Here is a 24,829-nt window from a genome sequence, read left to right on the forward strand (position 1 = left end):
CGGTTTCATCAACCGTAAAATGAATGATTTGAATGCGATATTCTCACCTTACACTCTAGAAAGGAGACCTGGACTCATTCTTCATGGATACATTCCAAAATGTATCATATTTTTCAAAAAACAGGTCTTATATTTATAGTTTTCCGGCCGTCTCACAAATTCTTTAGCATTCTTTTCCACCAGGAGCATGGAAATTATTTCATATGTGAGGGCTAGCTGTGGTGTCCGCCACATTGCCATGTTTTAGTGTCTTTGATTTAAGAAATTATTTTTTAATGATTTTTTTTTTGGAAGATCAGCGTTAAGCTAACATCTGCTGTCAATCCTCCTCTTTTTGCTGAGGAAACCTGGCCCCGAGCTAACATCTGTGCCCATCTTCCTCTACTTTATATGTGGACGCCTGCCACAGCATGGCTTGCCAAGCGGTGCTGTGTCCGCACCTGGGATCCGAACCGGCGAACCCCGGGCCACCAACGTGCAAACCTAACCGCGGCACCACTAGGCTGACCCTAAGAAATTATTTTTTAAATGTGTACTCATTAGGCAAAAGCTTTGCTGTAAATCTGCCCTTCTTTTTTACTTTAGTTAAGGAAATTGTTTGATTTTACAAAAATCACATCTTTATCCTTTTATGACAATGTGCACATTAAAAGTACGTAGAAAACAGAAAAGAAACGCAAAGCACAGGTGTCACCTTGTCGGGCTTACTACCAGTTTTTGGAGAAGCCATCAGCTGGGCAGGCTACCAATCAGTTCAATGAATTAGCCACCAATCTGAACGTGGCTGGGGCTCATAGGTTCCTCTCCTGGTTCATTCTTCATGTGCAGACATTACTCCTGTTCGGAGGTTTAGTCTTAGTTTATGTAACAGGCACAAATGGGTCCTCCGATTTCCAGTCTTGGCACTCAGATGCTAAGAAGTACTAATGGTTTTACCAGAGCAGACTTATAGGAAGAAGATAGAAATCAGTTAAACCTCTTTATGGTGGAGAGGAGAAGTTTGTAGGCAATAAGAGCACGAATTAGCACTGTTCTCACAGTTCATAGGATCATGGAATCAGAGTCTATTCAGTGCTCACTCAAAAAACCATCGCATGATAACTAAGAAAAGCGCACGGGGAGAAACTACAGGAAAATCATGGTTGATGATGATATATATATTTTTTTATTTCACTTGATAACAACACAATACTTTCATTCACTATAAAATCACAAGCAGACACAATATCTAGAAATATTACAGATAATTAAACGAGTGAAAAGTTGATACATTTTAGGCTAAAAGGCAGAAAGAGCATTGGCCGTCACAAATAAAAAGCTCCTGTTTAATAGTCACCTCTTGTTTAGCATTCCTAATGGAAAAGATGAACGTAATGACAACAAATTATAGAATTTTATTATTTTTTATTCCAAAAACTAACTTTCCTGATTTTAGAATGCAATATATGATTTTACAAAAAATAAGAATTGCCTTCCAAGGCATGGTGGCTTTAGGCTAATAATTTAATTAGTTTTTCTTCTCTAAGACTACTCTGATTAAACTGTAGGGTAAGTCTGCTGGATGGTTAATGGAAAGAAATAAATAAGTTTTTGAAATGCGTCTTCCAGGGAAATAAAGTAACTATAAAAAAAATTAACTTTGCTGCCCAAAACAAAGAGTTGACTATATTTGGAGGGGGAAATTCCATACAGGTATCACTTAAATAGCATTATAAGTGTGCTGCTATAGACTTATTTAAGAAGGAAAAGACAAGTCCACTCCATAGCTGTACACATTCATGAGAATAAAAACAGGTTGAGAAACAAATATCGCATTGCCCAGATTCATGCTGGCTGGGAACAGGCATAGGAAGATGATCAATACTTCCATGATCACAAAGATGCTCTGATTCCAAAGTTTCTAAAACCCTGAGCTCATCGCCTGACTGGAGACCAATCTACCATTTCCTTTTACGCTTCTGCCACCAACTGTCACTGCCTTGTACCAACATGTCATTAGGAACATAATGTATATATAACACTGCTCAGAGGCAAGGGAAGAATTCACGCAAAGAATAATGAAAGGGAGAGAGGGTGAGGTTCCTGGATACATAGCCAGAGTAACAAGTTTTTCCTTGTCCAGGCACATTACGCACAGTTATTAGTCTATTTTTCTGATTACCTGTGTGGTTGAACTTTCCCACATATTATCTCACTGGCTCTTTACAACCACCTCATCAGCAGCTACCACAGGTATTGTCCTCGACCCTTCCAAGAGGCTTTACCCAGGGCCACAGGAGTGACAGAGCCAAAGCTGGATCAGATCTTCTGGTTCCAAAATTCCAAATTCCAAAATCCAAAACACCAAACAAAGGAGGTGGATTAGAAAAGCTCTCCATAAGCCTGTAGAGTCACAGAATCTCATTGTTGCCGCCCACCCCAGTTTGCATGTCATTTTCTTTTCTGGGTGCCCAGGGCTCTACCACCAAAATTCATCACTTGCTGCTGGATTGCATAACTTCATTCACACTAAGAAATAGAAATGTGACGGGTTATCCCTCCCAAGAGCACCTCCATTTTAAGAGAGAATCAAGTCTTAATCCAGAGGAATAATGAACTATGATGGGACTCAGGCACCAGTGATAAAGACATTTTCCCCTCAACTCATACCAATAAAGGTGAAAGCTGGTGGAATGGAAAAATGACTGATAGCCACATCCATGAGGTGTTGTGTCTACTTTCAAAACTTCCATGCTTCACAAGGGAAGAGAAGGACTTAAGGGAAAACCTAATTGGTCTAAGCTAGAGTAACTGAGGTGGAAGCAATATCACCCTTAGACCCAGAGAACCTGAGCCCCTGCCCTGAGCCCCACATACATTCAGAGGCCATCCATCTGTACCCTGGGGCAAGAAGTCCATGGAGCCAAGAAGACATAACCATCCTGAGCCCAGGCTTCCCCTTCTTGACTTGCTCCGGGTACCTAGAACCCCATAATTCCCTGTCCAAATGGCTTTCAGGGTCTGTGTGCTTTCTTCCCCACGTCCATCCTCCTGACAATGAGTCTCACCATGTATGGGCACAGCCCTAGGTCTAAGGGGTGGCCATAGGGCAATGTACAGGAAGAAGGTTTGGGCAGAACTTGGCCATGCATACTGGTGTCTGTGTGCACCCATGTAAGGTTCCTCACAAGAACGGTCAGGACGAGGGATGAGAAGAGAATGATGCAGAAAGAACCAGGAACTTGTTTTGTATTCTTGTTCCAACCCTGCAAACGTTAGGAGCCAATTCAAGCCTAAGAATAATCCTAGAGATGGGCTACAGCAGTGTCTGATGGATGGCTGAAATGGTCCAGAGAGACCGTCATCCTACACACATGTATACTGCAGTCCTAGTTGCCGACTTGGGCTCCCTTCTGGAAACCCCCTTATTCCAGAATGTCTGGGCACCAACATTTTTCTTGGTTTAATCTCTATTTCTTCTTGACATTTAAATGTTGTCAACGTATATAAGCTTCACCAGTGCCTACTCTGCACAAATTAGATGTTCAATGAATGTTGGCCACTGGTGATGGTGTCTAGTCACATCGGTTTTAGAAATTTCGAGCTTCTTGCACACAGCGTTCACATAGTGGTCCATTTCCTCTGCCTTCTGCAGCAAACCAAGAGTTCTTAATTGATCATGTGTAGCTAAATACAGTGGTTAGTGTCCCAAAGGTCCCGTCTGTGTTTAAACTTTGAAAGGTCCATTGGGTTATTTCAGTCTGATGCAGTCCACCTCTTCGGTGGCAGGCACTCCCGTGGTTTTGAGATCAAGGTCCGCGCTGGACTTACTCCCATTGTAAGAAGCCTTCCAGTGGAGCAGCATAATCTTTTTGAAGTATTTGATGGTGTTGTTCTTGACGGTCACGAAGCACACGGTGTTGATCATGCTGTTGCTCATGGCGATACACTCAACGACGTAGAAGGCCGTGAGGTAGTGCTTCTCCTTGACGAACACCATAGGGAAGAAGTCGCGAACAATGGTGAAGCCATAGAATGGCGCCCAGCACACCACATAGGCGGTGAGGATGCACATGAGCACCAGGACCGTCTTCCTGCGGCATCGCAGCCGCTTCCGGATCTGCTCCGTCTGGAAACCAGGGACCGTCTTGAACCAGAGTTCCCGGGAGATCCTGGCATAGCACAGAGTCATGGTGACCACAGGGCCCACGAATTCGATGCCAAAGATGAAGAGGAAGTAGGACTTGTAGTAGAGCTGCTGGTCCACAGGCCAGATCTGGCCACAGAAGATCTTCTCCTGGCTCTTGACAATGATGAGGACAGTTTCAGTTGTGAAGTAGGCTGAAGGGATGGCAATGAGGATGGACACCAACCACACTAAGACAATCAAGCCAGTGGCTGTTTGATACTTCATCCGGGGTCTCAGCGGGTGGACAATGGCCAGATATCTAGGACAAGAACACAAATACAGTCAACCACTGAGATGAGAAAGTGCTGGATAATGATATTATTTTTGCAACATTACGAGGTGCAACCAAATGGTACGTGTGCAAGAAAAATGCAATGGTATGTGGGCTTCCAAGAAAGGTGGACTTGAATACAAACCCCAGCTCAACCCCTTACGAGGCACTGCAACCTCAGGCAAGTTTTGTTTAATCTCTCTGAATCTTAGTTTTCTTCTCTGCAAAAGTTTTTGATTGTTTTTAAGGATTAAATGTGCTCATGTATACACAATTCTTGGCGCAGTTTTAAACATGGTATATACTCAATACATGGTAACTATTATTATTAATTGTAGTAATAATGCCTCCCATCAGTTTCTAGCCTGGCACTATTCTCAGTTCCTTCTTGTTTTCAGGGCCATTCATCCTAATAAGCCCACAGTTTAGAGGTAAAAGGGCCCAATAATTCCAAAGAGTTATTGGGAGAATTTGCCCTCTCCAGTGGAAGTGGTGGGCAAAGTTTTGTCTTCATTCCACATTTTTGAAAATATTGCTCTGTATGCAAAGGTGGAGGAAAAGCATGGGATCGTTTATCTTATTTTCCAGGTAGAAAAATGGAGCTCTGTGAGAGACGAGTGACTCTCTCAAGGTCATACACAAGGTCATATCATATACCCTTGAAGAAAACATTTAACCCTATGTCACATGGTTGATGTGAAAATCAATTGAGAATATACATGAACATATTTTTTTTAACCACAAAGCAGCAGATAGTATAAGATATTGCTTTTGTTCTTTCCCAAAAAGCCACACTGCTGTGACCACAGTGGGCCAGGAGCGAAGAGAGAGCACTTTCTGGGGGATGTGAGTCATTTGTGTGGTTTGAAAGCCGCCTTTCCAGAGAGCGCACATGCTTGTGCAGCGAGCTCTGTTTTCCTGGAAGACTTTCTGCGTCTGGCAGGGGGTAAAAGCTAGAGAAGGAGAAAGATGGGAGGTGAAGTGGGAGGGAATGACTAATCAGCGCTGGAAAAAAACACATTCTCACGTGTCCACAGCTTATCCCAGGTAGGGCCAAGTGCAAATGTGACAGGGGCCTGAAGGAAAGCCAGACCATTTCTGTTTCCTTTGAAACCAATCCCTTTAAGGTCATCTTTCTTGAGATTTTGATTGGAAGAGGAGGTTCATTCTTATTTCTTTTCTGGGCGTATTCTGGCCGTTTCTGTCCCTTCCCCCGCAAGACAGGCAGCCAACTCCACTGAGTATCTTCTGGAGAGTTCACCTGAGTGAGTCTCCTGCTCTTTTCTGGCTCCCAGAGGTTAGATGAAGTTGGGTGGGTTGGGTCCTCCCTCTGGACACCTGGCTGGCTGCTTGACACCCTCCACCACCCGCGGCAGTTTGTGGCACTCTTGCCAATCTCCTGAGTGCTGAAGGGTGGCATGCTGCAGGTTGGTGGCCATGCTTTCATCAACACACGTGTATGGGTCCTTCATAAAGACCAGAGTGCTCCCACTGTAATGAGTGCACCAAACTTGCTCTGATTCACATAAAAACTAAGAGTTTAGTGCTTTTGCTTTCACTAGCTCTCTCCCTCCCTATCTACCCCACCATGCTCTGCCGATTACTCTGTCAAAGAATATTTCTATATTCATACTTGTTTACTATATGAATTTTCACTACACAATTCTATTCCTTCTTTTCCCAATAGTAACTTCCGAAGTCTTTATGATGTTTCTTAGAGTGTTTTTTCAGTGAACAAGGAGGAGAGAATGCCGATCTAGGAGTCAGAAGACCAAGACTCTAATCCCAGCTTTGCCACAAACTTGCTATATGAATTTGAGTCATTTTTCCTCGCCCTGTGGGCTCAGTTTCCTCATCTATAACATGGGAATATCACCTGCCTCGCCAACCTCACAGCAATACTGTGAGGCTCCAATGAGATACTGCACATAAACAACAATAAGCTATTAATATACGAGAAACTGTTAGTATCCTAAAATGTATTTCTTCAGAGCTATTCTGTATACACAGGAATTTTCTTTTACCTGTTATTGGCAAATACTGCATTTGCAAATTCTTTAGTACTTTCTATTTTACTGGATCTATTAATCTTTACAACAAAACTAATCTTCAGGGTAATCTGTGACTACCAATCAGACAGTTATTTCCACCTGGCTGTTTGACATCACCTAACTCCATCCCCAGGGTTAGCACAAGGAGCTGTGAAAGTGGCCTTCCAAATACATTTATGAATAGGCTAACGGCAGAAAACCATTTCAAGGATTGCCACAGCCTTAGCTACGTTAGGACCAGAACTCCAGAACTTTAGTATTAGCAATATTTGCTTATGTTTGTAAAGCAGCTTACAGTTTTCAGAGCATTTTCAAATCCACTCTCTCATTAGATAACCCCAACTCTACTGAATAGGTAAGAGAGCCAAGATGCCCATTTTACAAGATGAGCAAATTGAGGTTCAGAGAAGTTAAATAATCTGCCAAAAGCCACATGGCTAGAAATTGACAAGACCGTGACACAGACTCCCACCTTGCTCCAAATCCAGTGGGCTCTCCAATACATCACTTGCCCCCTCCCTTCCCAACCAGAGCAAGCAGTACCCTTCCTTCTGCCCTCCTGTCATCCTGGCAACTCTTCTTCTCTTTTCTCTCCATCACGGTTGGTTTCTGCCTATTGATGTTCCAAGAAGGAGTTGGGCAACTGGCAGCTCCTTTTCTCTGCTAATGAGTATGCCTTGGCTTGCCCTGTGCATCTATCACTACAATGGCTCAGGTCCACATCCACTTAGAGCCAACATCTCCCAGAGAACAGAGAATAAAGGCTGCTGGACAAAGCAACGTCCAGACAGTAACTGTAGGATGATAGTGGGCTGAGTAGTTAAGCAAAGAGCCTTTGGCCTCCCTCTCTGTCCCCAGGACCCAGCCCCAGATCAGACCGTGGAAATAGTAGTCATAGCAGCTCCTAGGCTGGTCATGGGATGGGCAGGGAATACATAACCGCTGACCAATAAGCTCACCGGGGAGCACTGGTGCTTCTGAAGGCTGAGTGCAGCTATGCCTTAGCTGGCCTCATCCAGACCCAAGTAGAGAGCTTCCAAAGGGCAGGCACACTGGACAGTTTCCCCTGGATTCTGGGTGAAAGAAGGGGAGTCCCCAGTGCCCCAGGTGCCCTGGGACCTGAGGGATACCTCAAGGATGGTGTAGGTGTGTCCACATCAAAGAGAAAACCCAGATCTGGGCGGGGCAGAGTCTTCTGATGATCTTTTTCAGTTCCCTGCTGCCATCAGGTCTGATCTGTGTGCCTAGATTTTGAGATCTTCTGGAATATGACCGTATCCTTTCTGATCTCTACTCTGCTTATGTTCCTCGCTCCGTCCCACATACCTTTCCAGAGGACCTCATACCTCAAGCAGTCCCACCTCTTGGCTTTTGCAAACACCATTCTGCCCTCTTAGAAAATCTTTCCTCTTCTTTGCTGACCATTCATTGGTTGAAGGCCAGTTGAGAGTCCATCTCCTCCATGAAGCCTCCTTTGACTTCTCAGGTATACGAGGATGTCACCCTTTCTGAATTTCATTTAAAATTATCCTTTATGTTATCCTCAAACTTTCTCATAAACTTAGTTCTCCCTCTCCCACCCGCTCACTAGATGCTAAGCTCCCCGAGAGCAGGGATCAAGTCTTACTTCTTTTATAACCTTTTGCTGTCTGTGAATTCTGGGCACCTGGGATTCAGGGAACCTAGGATTTTAGTAAAACTTCACCCTCAGCACTGAATGAATAGAAATCTAATGAACCATGGTGACAGTTCTCAAAAAGAGTGCAACCTTGTTTGGAAAACAGGACATAGGTGTGTTTACCCAACCCAGCAGGAGACTGGGAGGCAGCAGGGGCTCGATATTAAAAGGCTGGAAGAGCAGGCAAAGGGGGTTGAGCCATGTTTTGTAGACAATGGAGTTATTAGAGGTTGTGTGAGAAAGAGAGGGGAGACATGTACAAGACAGAAGATTAAACAGGCTGCAGTCTTGCTTTCTTCCCTCAGGCCACAGGGTCCTTCTCTCTGTTCCTAGAATCTTTCGGGTTTGTTCCCACCTCAGAGCCTTTGACCCTATAACTCCCTTTGTCTGGAATGCTTTTCCCCAGTCTTCACAGGGCCAGCTTTTGTTTTATTTTTTCCCATCCTTCAAGCGGTCAATTCAAATGTCTTCTCCACAGAGACACTTTTCCTGACCACACACCTAGCATTGTCCACCCTCAGTCACTCTCGTGGTTTTCGTGCGTTTGTTTTTTTCTGAGCATTTCTCACACCCTGCAATTACTTTTCTTGTCAGTTTGCCTGACTGCTGGCTCTGTACATCCCGTGGGTATAAGCTCCACGAAGGCAAGGAGCTTTTGTTCCTTATTCACCATTATCCCTAGTGCTTGCACTAGTATCTGTCACATTGTAGTTGCTCTATAAAAATGCATTGTTTGAATGAATGAATGAATCAATGTTTAGGATGAATGCTAGGGGAGTAGGGTTGGCAGAGGGACAGAACCAAGAGACAATGAAGGCAAGAAGACCCAGAGGAGATTGTGATAGTCCAGCCCTGAGTGAACAGTTCGGGGGAGGGAGGAGCATTGCCAGGACCTGGAAATTGAATGAACGCTGGAGAAAGGAGAGAGCAGCCAGGACGGAGGAGACTTGAGAGCTTAGACGCCTGGGAGCACCATGGAGCCCATAACAGAAACAGAGAAGTCCAGGCAGGTAGAAGATAAGTAGTTCTGTTGTATATCTTGATGGCTGTGTCTCTTAGAAACCTTGTATTTTTTCTTTTAAATCACATCGTAAAAACAATCACTTTGATGAAAACAAAGAGGTTAGTCAATCAGAAATATTCATTAGTTTTTCTGGGGTTTGTTGTTGTTCCTGTAAGGGTTAATTCAAGAATTATAATATCCACCGTTTATTTAGTGCTTACTCTGTTTTAAGCATTGTTCTAAACAATTACATATAGTGTTTCATTTAATCCTCAAAGCAACCCAATACATTAGGTTTTCTTATTATTCCCATTGTACACACAAGAAAACTGAGGCAGGAGAGGTCAAACAACTAACAAAGCCCACAGCTAAGAGGTGATGCAGCGGGAAGTAAAGCCAGGCAGAATAGCCACTAACACCATTCCTACAGAAATTTCATTAAACAAAAACAAAAGTAGGTTTATAACTGCAGCTGTATTTCTTATATCAAGATAAAAGTTAGTTGCCTGAAACTAACCAAATCAAATCTGAAAATCACTGATCAAATCTTGAACAACACACAAGACCAGACAAGAATCAATGAGGCCCTAGGCCACAAGATTGAAATTAGGTGGTGAAAACACATAACAATAAAAAAATCTGAAGCAAAGATCACAAACATCAATAAAGGAGCTTAACGCATCGGAGCAGCCATTAGCTGGCCAAGCCATGGGAGCCCTGTGTCGTCGACAGCGCTTTGCTCCGGTACCTGGGTGCAAGTTCCCAGCCACGACCCTACTGTAAACAATAGCAGCCCCATGAGGCAAAGCATGTTCCCCAACTAATCTTTCTCGTTGTATTCGAATTGCTTTATATAAACTCCCCCTGCAAGAGAGATGCTTGTGGTATTTCAGACAAGCTGAATTTGGTATGAAAGCAGGATAGGAGCTTGAAGGAGCTCAGCAGATCGAGATGGATTGATTGACACAGATATTAACTCTTACATGTTCAAAATAACCCAGTGCCCCTTAATTTATCCTGGCTCCATCCGCCTTGAAGCCACTCCCTACTGCAGGTATGACCCCTTTCGACAAGGGGGCCCCTACATGGTAAAATGGACCTCAGTCCCACCCCATAGCAGGCACCTACCTAGCCACTTTCAGGGGCTGGGAGCATGTCCTGTGAAAAGACGTCTTGCTAGAGTGAAACTTAAGGAAGTGATCCTGGATGCTTTGTCCTGTTTCTGCGCTAAGAGAGATGATGGCAGCTTCTACTTTCAGAAAAGGTCAGAGACAAGGTCCCTGGGGTTCTTCCTTGACACCTCTGAAGAGGACTTAGTGGGTAGATGCTCTGCTTGACTGCCCCCTCCTGCTCCTTCTGTATTCACACAGGGACTATTCCTGAGTGGACAAAACGCCATGGGGCTTTATGACTCCTGAGGAGGACCTTGGTCAAGGAAAAGTGGCCCTCTGCAGGCATGACATCTCTGAGCACTTTCTACGGGTGACAGGCCAAGGGCTGTGTAAGTGGCTAACTCCCTGATACCCTTCCCTGGGGAACGGAAGAGGAGGCTCCACCCCTCAGGGGTTTGAAAGCCAGGCTCCTTCTCAACCCCCTTTCCTCAGTAGTGTTCTGTTTCCAGGTTATCTTATCCTGGCTGTGGCTTCAGAAAGCAGGCCCTACTCACTGTGCTCCCCCCGGAACACTGTGCTGGGGTGTCCTGATTGTGAGGGGCAGCTGAACTCCAGCAGAGCCCTGAGGCCATGGAACAGGGAGAGCATCTGTGCTTCAGGCTCTCTGGGTTAAGGAAGAGAGACACGCTGTTCAGAAGCAAGTACACTGCGCCCAGATTTGACCCTCAAGGTAGGTGTCTCCAGACGGTAACAAAGTGCTTTGTAATAAGTCCAACTTTGCGCAGAGGAGCTTGCAAAGATTGTCCTGGGGGGAAAAATCCACCTGACCCTTTAGGACAAGTGATTATACTAAATGAAAAGACTAAACATAACCTAAGAAAGATTTGCAGAGGCCATAGGCCACTCTGGTTTTATTTACCATCACTAAAAACAGGCCAAACTGATGAATGCAATGACAAAAAAGAGTAAGTAAGCATACACGCCCTTTTTTCTCTCTTTTTTTTCCAAAATAAATCCGTCAATCTTATTTTAAAATCAACTAGGTCAAGGGGGTGTCAGATTTTCGTAGACGAAGTCTTGATGAGATAGAAACCCCCATCAAGATTTCCAAGTTGACTCAAGAGGTACTTGCCTAGACCTTAAACTTGTCCCCCCACCCATCCTCTTACCTGTCTACCTCTAGACCTCGAACAGATACAACACCTCGGAGCATGTCCATAGCAGAGGGACCAAAAGCCTTCCCAATGATCAGCTCTAGGGGGCTCTGCTACCTCTGCCTGCCCACAACTGGAAAAGTAGAACTTTTCTTACTATTAGTCAATGGGCCAACTTTTGAGTCCCCATGCATTCACATCTACGAGGAATACAGATATTTCTCATCAATCCACACCTGTGGTAAAAGAAGGAGCAATACCAGTGTCCCTTCCTTTGTTGTCCCCACTGCTCCCTCACTTACCTGTCGATGGCGATGGCCAGCAGGGCATTGGTGGAGACATAGAGAGAGACAGTGCGTAGGTAGTTGATGGAGGCACACAGGACATGGCCATGCTCCCAGGAGAGCTGGCGCACCACATAGTAGTCCATCTCAAAGGGGCAGCAGACAATGGCCACCAGGAAGTCAGAGATGGCCAGGTTGGCGATGAGCAGGTTGGTGAGGTTGCGCAACTTCTTGTAGCGGGCCAAGGCAGCAATGAAGATGAAGTTGCCAATGCCACAGACCAGCATGATGCCCACCAGGGCCATGCCAATGACGATCCTGGCAGCAAAGAAAGTCCGGGAATTGGTCACATCCTCATCTTCATCCAAGGGCATATCATAGTCGCCATAGCTGAAGTTGAAGGGGAACGAAGCAGCTTGGGCTCCATGCGGGTCGAGCACAGAAAGGAAGTTGGTGGAGGAGTTGGTGGCATTCTCATCCATGATTCCCATGGTGATCTCCATCTGGCCAAGTGGTGCTGTGAGCAACAGTGCTGGGAATTCCTCTGGGAGGTTGATGTCTCCCCTCTCTGCTGACACTCAGCTCTCCCTTAATGAGTCAGAGTGTCCCTATCAGCATCCTTAGGGTCCAGTGTCTGAGCTCCTTTGCCTTTAAAAGACATACAAACAGTTGGCTACATATGTGAGTGAACCTGGCCAAATTTAAAACCATCCTGAACCTAAGCAGACACATTAGCCACCTGCTCAGAGTGAACATTGGGTGATGGAGTGGAAATAAAGGAACCAGTGAGAGAACAAAAATGAATAAAACCACATACCCACTCACTCAGGGAAGGCTGGACTGCTATAGAGACAATCAGGCCCTAGCTCAGTTTATTTCCAGTCCACTGAAGACTGAGATGTTGCACTTTTTCTCAGGAACCAAAGTTGGAAATGTGGGGAGGCTGAAGAGAACGAAAGTGACCTGCTCCAAAATCCATTCGCTGTCCCAACAGCCTGAGTTTTGTCCTTGTGGAATTGTTCATTGTGTGGCTTAAAAGAAATTATTCTGAATACCATGGAAGAGGGAGAGCTCTCAGACAACCCTAACCACTCTCTATGAGCTGGGCTCTTCTAGAATCACAGAGCCAATCTAGCAGCTGCCTTCCCCTCTCGTCACTGGGCTTCCTGTTCCCCCATCCAAGTCTGCTGTGACCTTAGAAGCCAGGCACAGAGATTACCAGGGACTATCCCCAGGCAGAGGCTGCAGGGTTAAAGTCACAACCCAATCACTAAGTGGCCTGGAAAGGGGGCTTTGGAGCAAAACCCTTCCTTGGCTGGTTGTCTGTCCTGAGGTAAATAGCTTAAACACTCAGAGTTTCAACATCCTCCAGGCAGGAGATCAATAACGTCTGTACAGCACAGAGCTCCCTGGAGAGGGAGGGTGTTATACCCTAGAACTGCAAGGAATTGCTGTTGAGTGCTCAGGCCTCCTCAGTCCGCTGCAAGGAAGGAGAGGGAAATCCTGACGTAGAGGACTCCACTAGACCACAAAATGGGGCTGGGGGTGGGACGGGGGGTCAGCTGCACTGCTTAGGACCATGAATCAAGAGAAAACCAGAGTCCCCATGCCCTGCCCTCACACTCCCAGAGCCTGAAAACATCACACCAGGTTGCTGGGATGTAAGAGGAGAGCTGGGGTCTGGAGAGCACCACAAATGTCAGGAAAACCACAGAGGGAAGGGGAGGATGGAAAATCTGAGGTTCCTGGGAAAGGGAGACACAAGGAAGACACCTAGGACCCCCCAGGAAAGCCTGCTTTCCACATTGCTCAAAGGTGAGACATCTGGAGCTTGCCTTTGGGGGCTGAGGGTTAAAGTCCCTCTGCAACCCCAATGAGGCTCAGCCCCATTCCTGCCTCTCTCTCCCAACTCCTCACTCCCGTTTTTCTCAGATTTTTTCCTTCCTCTGAGCTATCGGGTCAGCCCCTCTCAGGCTCTGCCCTTTGCCCCTGTCAGGTGTGAGAAGCAGAACCCAGAGCTGAACGGTCAGAGGGGGCCGGGCTTGGAGCCCAGGCAGGTACCGCTGCAGTCTCAAGGGGGGACGGGACCCGAACGACAGTCCGCACTCCTTGCAGGTCCTGGGTGCCTCAGACGCATGCAACCTCTGCAGGAGTACCCTACAAGCATGCTACCTGGAAGGCTCAAAGTCAGGTTTTAAAAACAAAGAGTAATAAAAACTTCCTGGGGGACAGGGGTGAGACGATTTAGGATTCGGGGAGAAGTCCAGCGAGCTTCTCTACTTTATTCTCCCTCTCAAAGAGGAACCCCATGCCCACCCAGCGTCCTCTGGGGCCCCTGCTGTTTAGCGCTCGCCCCCTGGCCAGACCCTGCCGATCGCTGGAAGCCTCTCTTTGCAGCCCCTGCTGATAACCCTCTCCTGCTCCCAACTTTCTCCTCCGAGCCCCCGAGCTACGCCTCAGGACAAAAGGATGGGGTGGCCGCCTGCCCCGAAGAAATGAGCACGAGTGCGAGGCTCTTGAAAAGCCCCCTCGGCGCTGCAAAGCCCCCGCACCCCGGCGGCCGCCGGCGCCGCGTGGGGTCCACCGAGCATCTCCCGGGAGGGCGCGCGCCGTACCTGCGGGATCCTGGCGCCCAGCAGACCAGGTCCGGGGTTCTTTATTCCGGGCCCTGGGACACAAGCTGCTTCTCCTAGAGGCCCGCAGGAAGAGGACAGGTCCCCTCGCGCCTCCCTTCGCGGGGCTGTCTCCTGGCTCGGGCGGGAGTTGCGCTGGCTCCGCCGCTGCAGATCCGAGGAACGGCGGCTCCACGGCGAGGCCACCCCGGCCCGGGCCCGCCCTGCACCCGCTGTCTCCGCCCCCGGTGGCCTCGGGGCGCCCACGGCACGGGCGGCTGGCTTGGAGAGGCGTGCTGGGGCCGCGACAGCGAGGCTCCCGGGGGCACCGGGGTCCGGGCTCGAAGTGGGGACACGTCGGGGTCGCCTGGGCACGCGGCGCGGCTGGAGACCTGGAGTGTCGGGGACGCCGAGGCGGTAGCTCGCAGCGAGGACACTTGAGAGGGAGCCGGGCCAGGCGGGCGGCGCGCGTTCCCCGGGCTCAGGCTCCGGAACGGCCGCCGGGGCGGGAAGCAGGGCGCTCGCGCTCGGCGCGGGCTCAGCGCGGACTCCGCGCTGGAGAGAGCCACCCCGCACAGGTTCGCCCGCCCCCGGGCGCGGGACTAATCGACCGGCTCACCTGGGCAGCCCCAGGGCCACCGCCAGAGTGGGCGGATATGGCACGCTTGGCTGCGGAGATTTCAAAGAACAGCGAGGAGCCTCCCCTCCTGCCCATATCACCGCCCTCGCAGGACGCGCTGTGACCGACCCAAACCTGGTTCCCTCGGGCGAGCCCAACTGCACACCAGGGCCAGCTTCCCTGTCAGCCGCTTGTACCTCGGTGTAAAAGAGGCTCAGAGAATGGCTTTGCAGAAAGCAATGAAGTAGGGGCCAGGGGCCAGTGTGGATGCCGGAGAGAGGAAGGCGTCTGTGCCCCCTGACGGATATCTGTTCAGAAGAAGGCCAGGGTGACCAGAGCTCACTTACAGAGCTGATGCCCTTCGAAAGTCTGTAGATTTCTCAAAGAGTTAAATATAGAATTACTCTATGATCCAGCAATTCTACTTCAAAAAAATTGAAAGCAGGGATTCAGATATTTGTACAATGATGTTCATAGCAGCATTATTCACAATAGCCAAAAGGCGTGCATCAACTGATGAATGGATTTCTAAAACTGTGTGGCGTATGTACATTCGGCTATGTCTTATCCTTAAAAAAAGGAATGGAAGTGCTGGCCTGGTGGTGTAGTGGTTAAGTTTGTTCACTCTGCTTCAGTGGCCTGGGGTTGGGTGGTTTGGATCCCAGGTGCAGACATGTACACTGTTCATCAAGCCATGCTGTGGCAGGGTCCCACATACAAAATAGAGGAAGATTGGCCTGGATGTTAGCTCAGAAACAATCTGCCTCAACCAAAAAGAGGAGGATTGGCAAGAGATGTTAGCCCAGGGCCAATCTTCTTCAACAACAACAAAAAGTAATGAAGTATAACAAGTGTTGGTGAGGATATGGAGAAATTGGAACTCCTGCACTGTCAGTAGGGATGCAAAATGATACAGCCACTGTGGAAAGCAGTATGGCAGTTCCTCAAAAAATTAAAAAATAGAATTACTATATGATCCAGGAATTTCACTTCTGGGCATGTACCCAAAATAGTTGAAAGCAGAATCTCAAAGAGATATTTGTACACCCATGTTCACAGCAGCATTATTCACAGTAGCCAAAAGGTGGAAGCAACTCAAATATCCATTGACAGATAAATGGATAAATAAAATGTGTTATATTCATACAATGGAATATTATTCAGCCTTAAAAAGGAAGGAAATTCTGACATATGCTACAATATGGATGAACCTTGATGACATTGTGCTAAGTAAAATAAGCCAGTCACAAAAAAGACAGATACTGTATAATTTCACTTAAATGAGGTACCTAGGGTTGTCAGAATCATAGAGACAGAAAGTAGAAGGGTGGTTGCCAGGGACTGGAAAGATAAGGGAAAGGGGGATTGCTGTTCAATGGGTGCAGAGTTTCAGTTCTGCAAAATGGAAAGAGTTCTGGAAATGGATGGTGGTGATGGTTGCACAGCAATATGAATGTACTTAATACCACTGAACTGTACACTTAAAAATGGTTAAGACTGTAATATTATGTGTATTTTACCACAATAAAAAAATAGGGGAAACAAGGAATGAAGTATCGATACATGCTATAATATGGGTGAATCTGGAAAATGTCATATTAAGTGAAATAAGCCAGACATAAAAGGACAAATATTATACGATTCTGAATATTTGAGGTACCCAGAATAGGCAAACTCATAGAGTCAGAAAGTAGAATGAGGTGTACCCGGTGAGGGGGTATGGGGAGTTATTGTTTAATAGATGCAGAGTCTCTGTTTGGAATGATGAAAAAGTTCTGGAAATGGATAGTGATAATGGTTGCACAACATCGTGAATGCACGTAATGTCATTGAATTGTACACTTAAAATGGTTACAATGAGCTATAGAATAGTTCAGACCTCCTTAGCAAGGATTAGTTCAAGGCCAATCCCAGTTTGGCCTCCCATTGTCCTTAATGGAAAGGGGGCTACCCGGGATGTGGACCTTTAGTCCACTTTGCCACTATCAAACTGTGTGACTTTAGTCAAGTCATGTAACCTTTCTGGGGCTCCATTTCCTCATTACAAAATGAGTGAGGAAGTCACTGCCAGGTTCCAGCACTTCATGCAGTATCTTCCCCTGGCTCATATCCTTCATTGGATGCCTTCTCCTGTCATTTGCACAAAACTCCTGTCATTTGCAAAAATGTCACAACCCTTTCACATCTCTGAGCCTCAACTCCTCTGGGACATGGAGCGCAATAATGGTTAAGAGCATGGCATATGGAATCAGCTGCCTCCTTTCTAGCTGTGTGACCTTGGGCAGTATGGTAACCAAAGCCGAGCTTTCCCATTTGTAAATTACGGATTACAGTAGCGCCTACTGCATATGGTTGCTGTGAGGATTAAATCAGGTAAGGCAGCTCAAGTCCTTGCACAATGCCTGGTGCTTAGCAGACACCTGATAAATGCTAGTTCTTATAGTCACTCTGTGATTCTTTCCACGTCTCGCTCCAGGAGATCTTAACCAACGTTTGAGAACTTGCTCATGTGTCATTCTTCCAGGAAGTGTTCCTTGATCCCCTCAATGCTTTTCACATCTTCCCTTATCACTTGGTGCCTCTCTTTACATGCACCTTTGTGTACCACTTAGCTTTCCATCTTGCACTGTTGCCTGAGGAAGGGCGATGTCTCATTCATTTTTTAATCCTTTCCTGCCATGTTTCTCAGACTTGCCTGATGATAAGAATTATCTGGGATAGTAGTTAAACACACTGATTCCTTGGTCCCACCCTAAACCCAAGGAAGGAGCCTAGAAATCTGTACGTTTAACCAGCACCCTTGTGGTTTCTTATTATCAAATAAATTTAGGGGTCTCGGGACCTAGAACAGAGCCTGGCACAAGATAAAGAAGGGTTGATTTGTCATTCCACGTGGGACATGTGCTCACTCCACATAGCAAATGTCTTCCTGACTCTATCTCCACTCAAAAACCAAAAACAAAGCAGAAAGTGCATTAGTTATCTATTGCTGCATAACAAATTACCCCAAAACGTAGTGCCTTATAGTAACAGACGTGTATAATCTCACAGAGCTTCTGAGCTTCAGGAATCTGGGAGTGGCTTAACTAGATTGCTGCAGGCTCAGGGTCCGTCACGAGATTGGAATCCAGCTGTCAGCCAGGGCTGCAGAATCAGCTAAAGGATCAACTCGGGGAGGATCCATTGGCAACCTCACTCACCACATTGTTTTCAGGTCTTGGTTTTTCACTGCTGTTGCTGGAGACTTCAGTTCCTCATTGTGTGGCCTTAACTATAGGCTGCCTGAGTGACTTCACAACGTGGTAGCTGATTTCCCCCACTGCCTCTGTTTCATGCTATTCATCACAAAAAAACAACAATGTGGGAGGGGACCACTCAAGTGTGTGAATTATTGAGGACTGATTTGGAGGCCATCTTGGATGCTGGCTACCAGCAGAACTTAGAATTTTCCTTCTTCCCCTTCAAAGACCAGACAATGAATAGTACTTGAGGCTAACAGTGAAGTTAGCCACAATGAAGAGGTTTTTGACTTTCAGAGTAGGAAGGGCCTAGATGATTTCTGGAGTTGGAGTCAGGAGGGCATAATTGGGATGATTTATTGGTCAGGACCCTGATGGAGGAAATGGAGAAATGGACATAGATTCAGTCCGACAGGTTTATGCACTGCAGATCCTGTTGGGGACTCCTTTGAAGGACTTGATGCCTACATATCAGTTTCTGCCAAAGGCTCCAGGAGATGCCTGTTTCATCCGAGAAGAAGACATCCATCTAAGGCCCAATTTTAATATCTGATCTCTATAGCAGATTTAAACCAGGGCTGCTTTGGCTTCCAGCAAAATCTGGAACTAAAAAAGTTAAAAAACAAAAAACAAAAAAAGGAAGGAAGGAAGGAAAGGAAAGAAATTAAAAACAAAATCTGGAACTCTAACGACATAATTTTTTTTCAAACTTGTAGCCCCAAGGACATCAACATGCTAGAAACTTCTGTGATTAGGATCTGCTGCCACAAGGCGCAGAGGTGTCTTGCCTCGTCCTATCTACAAGAAAGCCACTATATCTGAGAGAATTTGCCATCCCAGGGAGCCCTCACCAAACAAGATCAAAAGAACTCCTTTGGAAAACAATTTCTTTGGAGATGTCCCTCACCGCTAAATAATGTTCTTGGGCTATTTTGAATTTTTTTTCTTTCCTATTCCACTGGCAGGAATCATCCCAAAGCCCCTTTGAATTCTCATTTCTTCATCATTTTATTCTAAAATTATGTTCTGGGGTCAGCCCCATGGCCGAGTGGTTAAGTTCACGCTCTCCGCTTTGGCGGCCCAGGGTTTCGCCGGTTCGGATCCTAGGCACGGACATGGCACCGCTTGTCAGGCCGTGCTGAGGCGGCATCCCACATGCCACAACTAGAAGGACCTACAACTAAAATATACAACTATGTACTGGGGGACTTCGGGGAGAAGAATTAAAAAAAGAAGAAGAAGAAGAAGATTGGCAATAGTTGTTAGCTCAGGTGCCAATCTTCAAAAAAAAAAAAAAACAATTATGTTCCTTGCTTTAGATGGAAGTTTTTAACCTCTTGGAGCTTTTATCAGCCATGCAACTCCTGTGATGCTCTAGCAAATAACATGTAGAAACTCAGCTCAAGGAGGCTCAGAGTTCGTTCAGTGAGCACTCTTATGTTGAGAAAGGAGGGAACAGATGTTCAAGCGGGATGGCCACTAGCTCAAGGAAACAGAGCAAGCTGATTTCAGAGCCCAGATTGGAATCCAATGCTCCTGACTTCTAGCCCAGCCCTCCATGTCTGGCCGGCCACACCCACATGTATTGCTACCTCTTCTCAATTTGCCCCTTTCCATGCTTCTTGGCCCCAGGGCCCAGCCACAATTCCTCCTGTCTGGCAAATTTACTAAATCAGCTTATTTTCTGCTTTCATCAGATTTGTTCTCTTGGCACACACTCTCATTCAGTGCCATGAAAAAAATCAAGGATTCCTGGAAGATACCCAGAGCTGGCTCAGAATTCATCCTGCCTCCTTTTCCAATTACCTCTCCAGCATTCAAGCCAGCAATGCTTGATCTGCTTCCCAAAGCCCACTCAGCAGGTCATTTGGACTGCTCTCCGCCATTTCTCTCCACTTCCCCAAGTCCCTCGGGAGATGCGAAAGAAGACTTAGACAGGTACAGAGACGTGCCCTCATTCCTGGTGGAAGCCCAAACACTTCAAAGATGTCAATTCTTTCATTAATTTCATGCCTTCCTAACAAACTCTTAATAGTTGACCAGATTATTCCCCTGTTTATCTGAAAGAATAAACAGATAATAGAATAAAAGAATTTTTTGAAAAAGACGCATAAGAGGAAATTTGACATATTAACATCAAAATACTATGAAGGTTTAAGAAGACAGCAGCGGGGGCGGCCCCGTGGCCGAGTGGTTAAGTTCGCGTGCTCCGCTTCGGCGGCCAAGGGTTTCGCCAGTTTGGATCCTGGGCACGGACATGCCACCGCTCATGAAGCCATACTGAGGCAGCATCCCACATGCCACAACTAGAAGGATGCACAACTTAAAAAATATGCAACTATGTACCAGGGGGCTTTGGGGAGAAAAAGGAAAAATAAAATCTTTAAAAAAAGAAAATGAAGAAGAAGAAGAAGAAGACAGCAGGTAATGAGTTTGAGCATAAAGTGTGCTCAGTGTTGAGATCTGGGTATATCTCAGCATGAAGTCTGATAACTCCATGGAGGCACCAATCGGGAATATTTTACGTGGGGGTGAGGGAGGGGAGAGGTGTGGACCAAGATGAAGCTGACTCGTGGTTTCTGCCTCAGATTAGTCTTCCTGACTAAGCCCCAGGTGACAGGGCTCAAGGCAGTGGGACTCTGGGAAACAGGACACAGGTAGTGCTGTTCTGGGGCCTCCTGGTACAGAGTGGAGCAGAAAGGCCTTTCCTCCTTGTCTGAGAAACGTGACCCGGTTCTAGCGCAGCGAGGGCCACGTGGAACGCCACGGCGCCATGGTGCCTTGCAGGCTCAGCTTCTGAAGCCCTGAGATAGGTCCCTTCCCCTGACACACTGCACTTTCAGGGCAAGTGGCATAGCCAGGTCCCCAAAAGCCTTTATGGCAGGATCTTTTGAGGGGTTGGGCAGAAGGGGAACAATGTGAGAGGATTATTCAAGAACCTGAATGATAAATCCCCTAGAGCCTCCCACAGATAAGGGACTGGAATTTTCTGCATTATGCAGATGATGCCAGCAGTCACTTATATCGTGATGTAGGCTTGTTGTACCCAGAGGCATAGGGAAGTGGCATCTATATCACAAGTCCAATGTTTAAAGACAGCGATTTGGTTATTCATAGCCCTTGTCCTACTAATATTCTGTGATATAGATTGTCCACTATTATAGTTTCTTCTAAGGAAAAAAATTGAAAAAAATAAATATTCATTACACTATTAAAAGTAATAAAATGTTAGGAAAACCCCAAATCCATCAAAATTGGACTAAGTATCTATTAGTTTCATAGGGCTGCCGTACCAAAGTGCCATGAACGACAGGGGTTAAAACAAGAGAGATTTATTCTCTTACAGTTCTGGAGGCTGACGTCTGAAATCAAGGTGTCAGCAGGGTCGTGCTCCCTCTGAGTCCCTGCTTAGAATCCTTCCTTGCCTTTTCCTAGCTTCTGGTGGTAGCTGTCAATCCTTGACTTGCAGCTGCACCATTCTAGTCTGCCTCTGCCATCACATGGCCTTCTCTTGCTGTGTCTCTGTCTTCATACTGGTTTTCCTCTTGTAAGAACACTAGCCATATTGGATTATGACTTCGTCTTAACTCGATTACATCTGCAAAGACCCTATTTCCAAATAAGGTTACATTCATGGGTACTGAGGGTTAAGATTTCAACATATCTTTTTTGTGGGGGATACTATTTAACCCATAACAAATATATTATGATACATTCATGTGTGATGGGATACCATGTTGTTATAAAAAATGGAGCTGTGAAATGAATCTATGCTGTTAGAAGTCAGGATAGAAGGACAATGGTTACCCTTGGGGAAGGGAGATTACTGGAAAGAGCCATTTAGAGGGCTTCTGGGATGCTAGTGATGCGGGGTCAGTGAGCCAAGCAGTAGAAAGAAAGATTTCTTGGACTCTCAAGATCTGGCAGTAGTGCTCTTTTATTTAGAGAATAGTGTGGAATAGCATGGGGATAGGACCCATGGGCAGTCAGAGCTGCTGCTGCCAGCACGGAGACAGGACCCATGGGCAGTCAGGCTGCTGTGTGGGGACAGGGCCCACGGGCAGACGAGAAGCAGGCTCTGAGGACTGGAATTTTGCTTGCCCTTTTGAGAGACATTTGCATTTGTGAAGGAAGGGGGGATGACCTTGTAGGGACCTGAAATTGGCCACCCCAGGATATGTCTCTTTGGCATCGGGATTGTTTGGGGCTGATTGCTTTTGATAAACTGGGACAGGGAAGGAGGCTCTGGGGAATGGAACTTGCCCTTGTTGGGACACATTTACATTTGTAAGGTAAATCTCTATCTGTAAAAGGTGCCTCCCTCTCTGTACCAGGAAGAAGAAGAGAGATAACCTTATCCCTAGAAACTCTTAATGGGGAAGGCAAGAACTTAAGTTGGTTGCTGTCTGGCAGTCTCATGTAACTGATTTAGGGTGGTGGCTTCTAACGTTTACTTAATCCGATTTGATTCTTGTCTAAAAGTCATGGGGTCACCCAATGACCAGACCCCACCTGCACTGATACCATTTTAACTTTTTTTTCATGTTCTTTCCTCTGTTTTGTGAAGAGATGACTCACGTACCCATGTCTTATAAAATTAGCCCTAACCCTCAACTCGGGACAGCAGCAGGAGCTCTGACTGCCCGTGGGTCCTGTCCCCACACACCAGCTCTGCCTGCCCATGGGCCCTGTCCCCATGCCAGCGGGGGCAGCAGAAGTGGCGGCAGCAGCAGCTTTGACTGCCCATGGGCTCTGTCCCCATGCCAGCGGGGGCAGCAGAAGCGGCAGCAGCAGAAGCTCTGACTGCCCATGGGTCCTGTCCCCATGCTATTCCACACTATTCTCTAAATAAAAGAGCACTACTGCCAGATCTTGAGAGTCCAAGAAATCTTTCTTTCGACTCCTCGGCTCACCGACCCCGCATCAAGGAGACGGGATAACAAGTCTCAAATCCACCTCCCCAAAAATTCGGATTAGGGTTATTTATGGGGTAAAGCGGCAGGGTGGTCTAAAGTGTGGGGATAGATGATTGGAGCTAAGCTGGATGATAGATGATTTTCACAAGTATAGTCAAACTTCATGGCTCTTCATAGGACAGATGGTCACAAAATGGTGGCATTAGCATGGTCTGAGGGTGGAGGGCCCCTCATGTCAAAGGGTCACCTATCGGGCATTCACACAGGCCCAGTTGATGAGTCAGTGGTCTTAACTGGCTTGAACTGGACAAGGAGTGGACTCTCAGTTCCTAAAAACAACTTAAGCACTCGTTACCATGGTAACCCAAGTGTCAGAGATGTTATCTATAGGGTAGGGCTTCAGTAATGCATTATCTACTTTTGCAAACAGACAACTGAGCCTATAGTTAAAGCAAGTTGGCCCCCAGTTTCAAACTCATATTACACTTTAAAATGCGTAATTAATCTTTTGCAAGTTTTTCTGAATAAGTTACAAAACTGTCTTATATTCACACAGTTTTCAAGTTTTGCGTGGGAGTTGGGGGTCGAGTCGGGGGTGATGTGATATACACAGCAAAGCCCGGAAGCACTTTTATCACTGGCCAAAAGCCAGACTGGAGAGATCCAGCTGTCCTAATGAACCAATTACAATGTTAATTAAGCTAAAGAGGAAGTGGGGGAGGAGGATGAGAGGAGTGGGAATATTGAGACGAAGGACGAGGACTCTCTGAGGTGCAGGTAAAGGAGAACAGCAGCCCGGCTCGGTAAGAAGGGTCGAGTAAGAGCTGAAGCTGCTCAGGCAGAAATGCTACTTGGTATGGCAGCACCTTCTCTTTGACGCCTTGGTCTCCTCCTCAGCTTTTTCCCATTGACATCACCTCATTCGTGCTCAGGTGTGTGTCCAGCGCTCATGCTCACTTGCACGTGCTCGCTCGCTCACTCCCTCTCTCTCACACCCCCGTATCAAAAACTATTCTCAAGAACAAGGATACATGTATATACCTATAGTGTTTAATTAGGCAGAGTCCATGAAGTATATATTTTCAAGGCTTTCAGTTTTGTCTGTGATCACAAAAGTAACGCTGTAAAAAAAAATTCAAACCATATTAAGTATAGAAAACAAAAATTCTCACACTTACCTTTATCCTTAATCTCATTATTTGCAGTTTGGTATAGATATTTTCCTAAATATAGAATGTCTTAAAATAACTTATACTGAATTGATTAATGTGGTATTAGCACATGTTAATGTACATTTTAACAAAGAGAGAGGATAGACTATAAAGTCACAAATGTTCAAAATACCTACCTCAGTGCCAGAACATTAATTTAACATTCTAATGGTGTACGTGGTTTGTAAGAATACTCTCTATGCATATGTATCGAAGAAACCAGGTAGAAGACTAAATAATTCGTGCTTTGGTAGAATTCCAAGCTCAGGTTGTTTTCCCTGGGAAGATTGTCTTTTGGAACCCATGAAGACAAGACAGTAACACAGCTATTCTGCATCTCAGTCATACTCAGGCAGGACATGGGTGGGCCTTGGGCCTGAAGAAGGAAGGAACTTCTTGGGGTATGTGGCAAGGAGGCATGGCAAGGCCATATGGAAGATCCAGTGGTGGAAGTGAACTACCTTGGTCTTCTAGAGGCAAGATGGTTGTGTGGCCAGATCCTTCCTCCACT

The 24,829-nt window shown here is 46.3% G+C and overlaps 1 protein-coding gene across 1 annotated transcript; it reads right to left on the reverse strand.

Moving 5' to 3' along the window:
* Window positions 1-1,142: 1,142 nt before the first annotated feature.
* On the reverse strand, window positions 1,143-14,890 carry PROKR1 (prokineticin receptor 1). Its single transcript, XM_070573841.1, has 3 exons — window positions 14,337-14,890; window positions 11,740-12,369; window positions 1,143-4,427 (listed from the first exon to the last, which is right to left on the reverse strand). Exons 2-3 carry the CDS (start codon window positions 12,222-12,224, stop codon window positions 3,731-3,733), a joined length of 1,182 nt encoding a protein of 393 aa, XP_070429942.1. The 5' UTR covers window positions 12,225-12,369; window positions 14,337-14,890; the 3' UTR covers window positions 1,143-3,730.
* Between the last annotated feature and the right edge of the window lie 9,939 nt (window positions 14,891-24,829).

Source organism: Equus przewalskii, chromosome 14 (assembly GCF_037783145.1).
Source record: "Equus przewalskii isolate Varuska chromosome 14, EquPr2, whole genome shotgun sequence".
NCBI classification, from domain to species: Eukaryota; Metazoa; Chordata; class Mammalia; order Perissodactyla; family Equidae; genus Equus; species Equus przewalskii.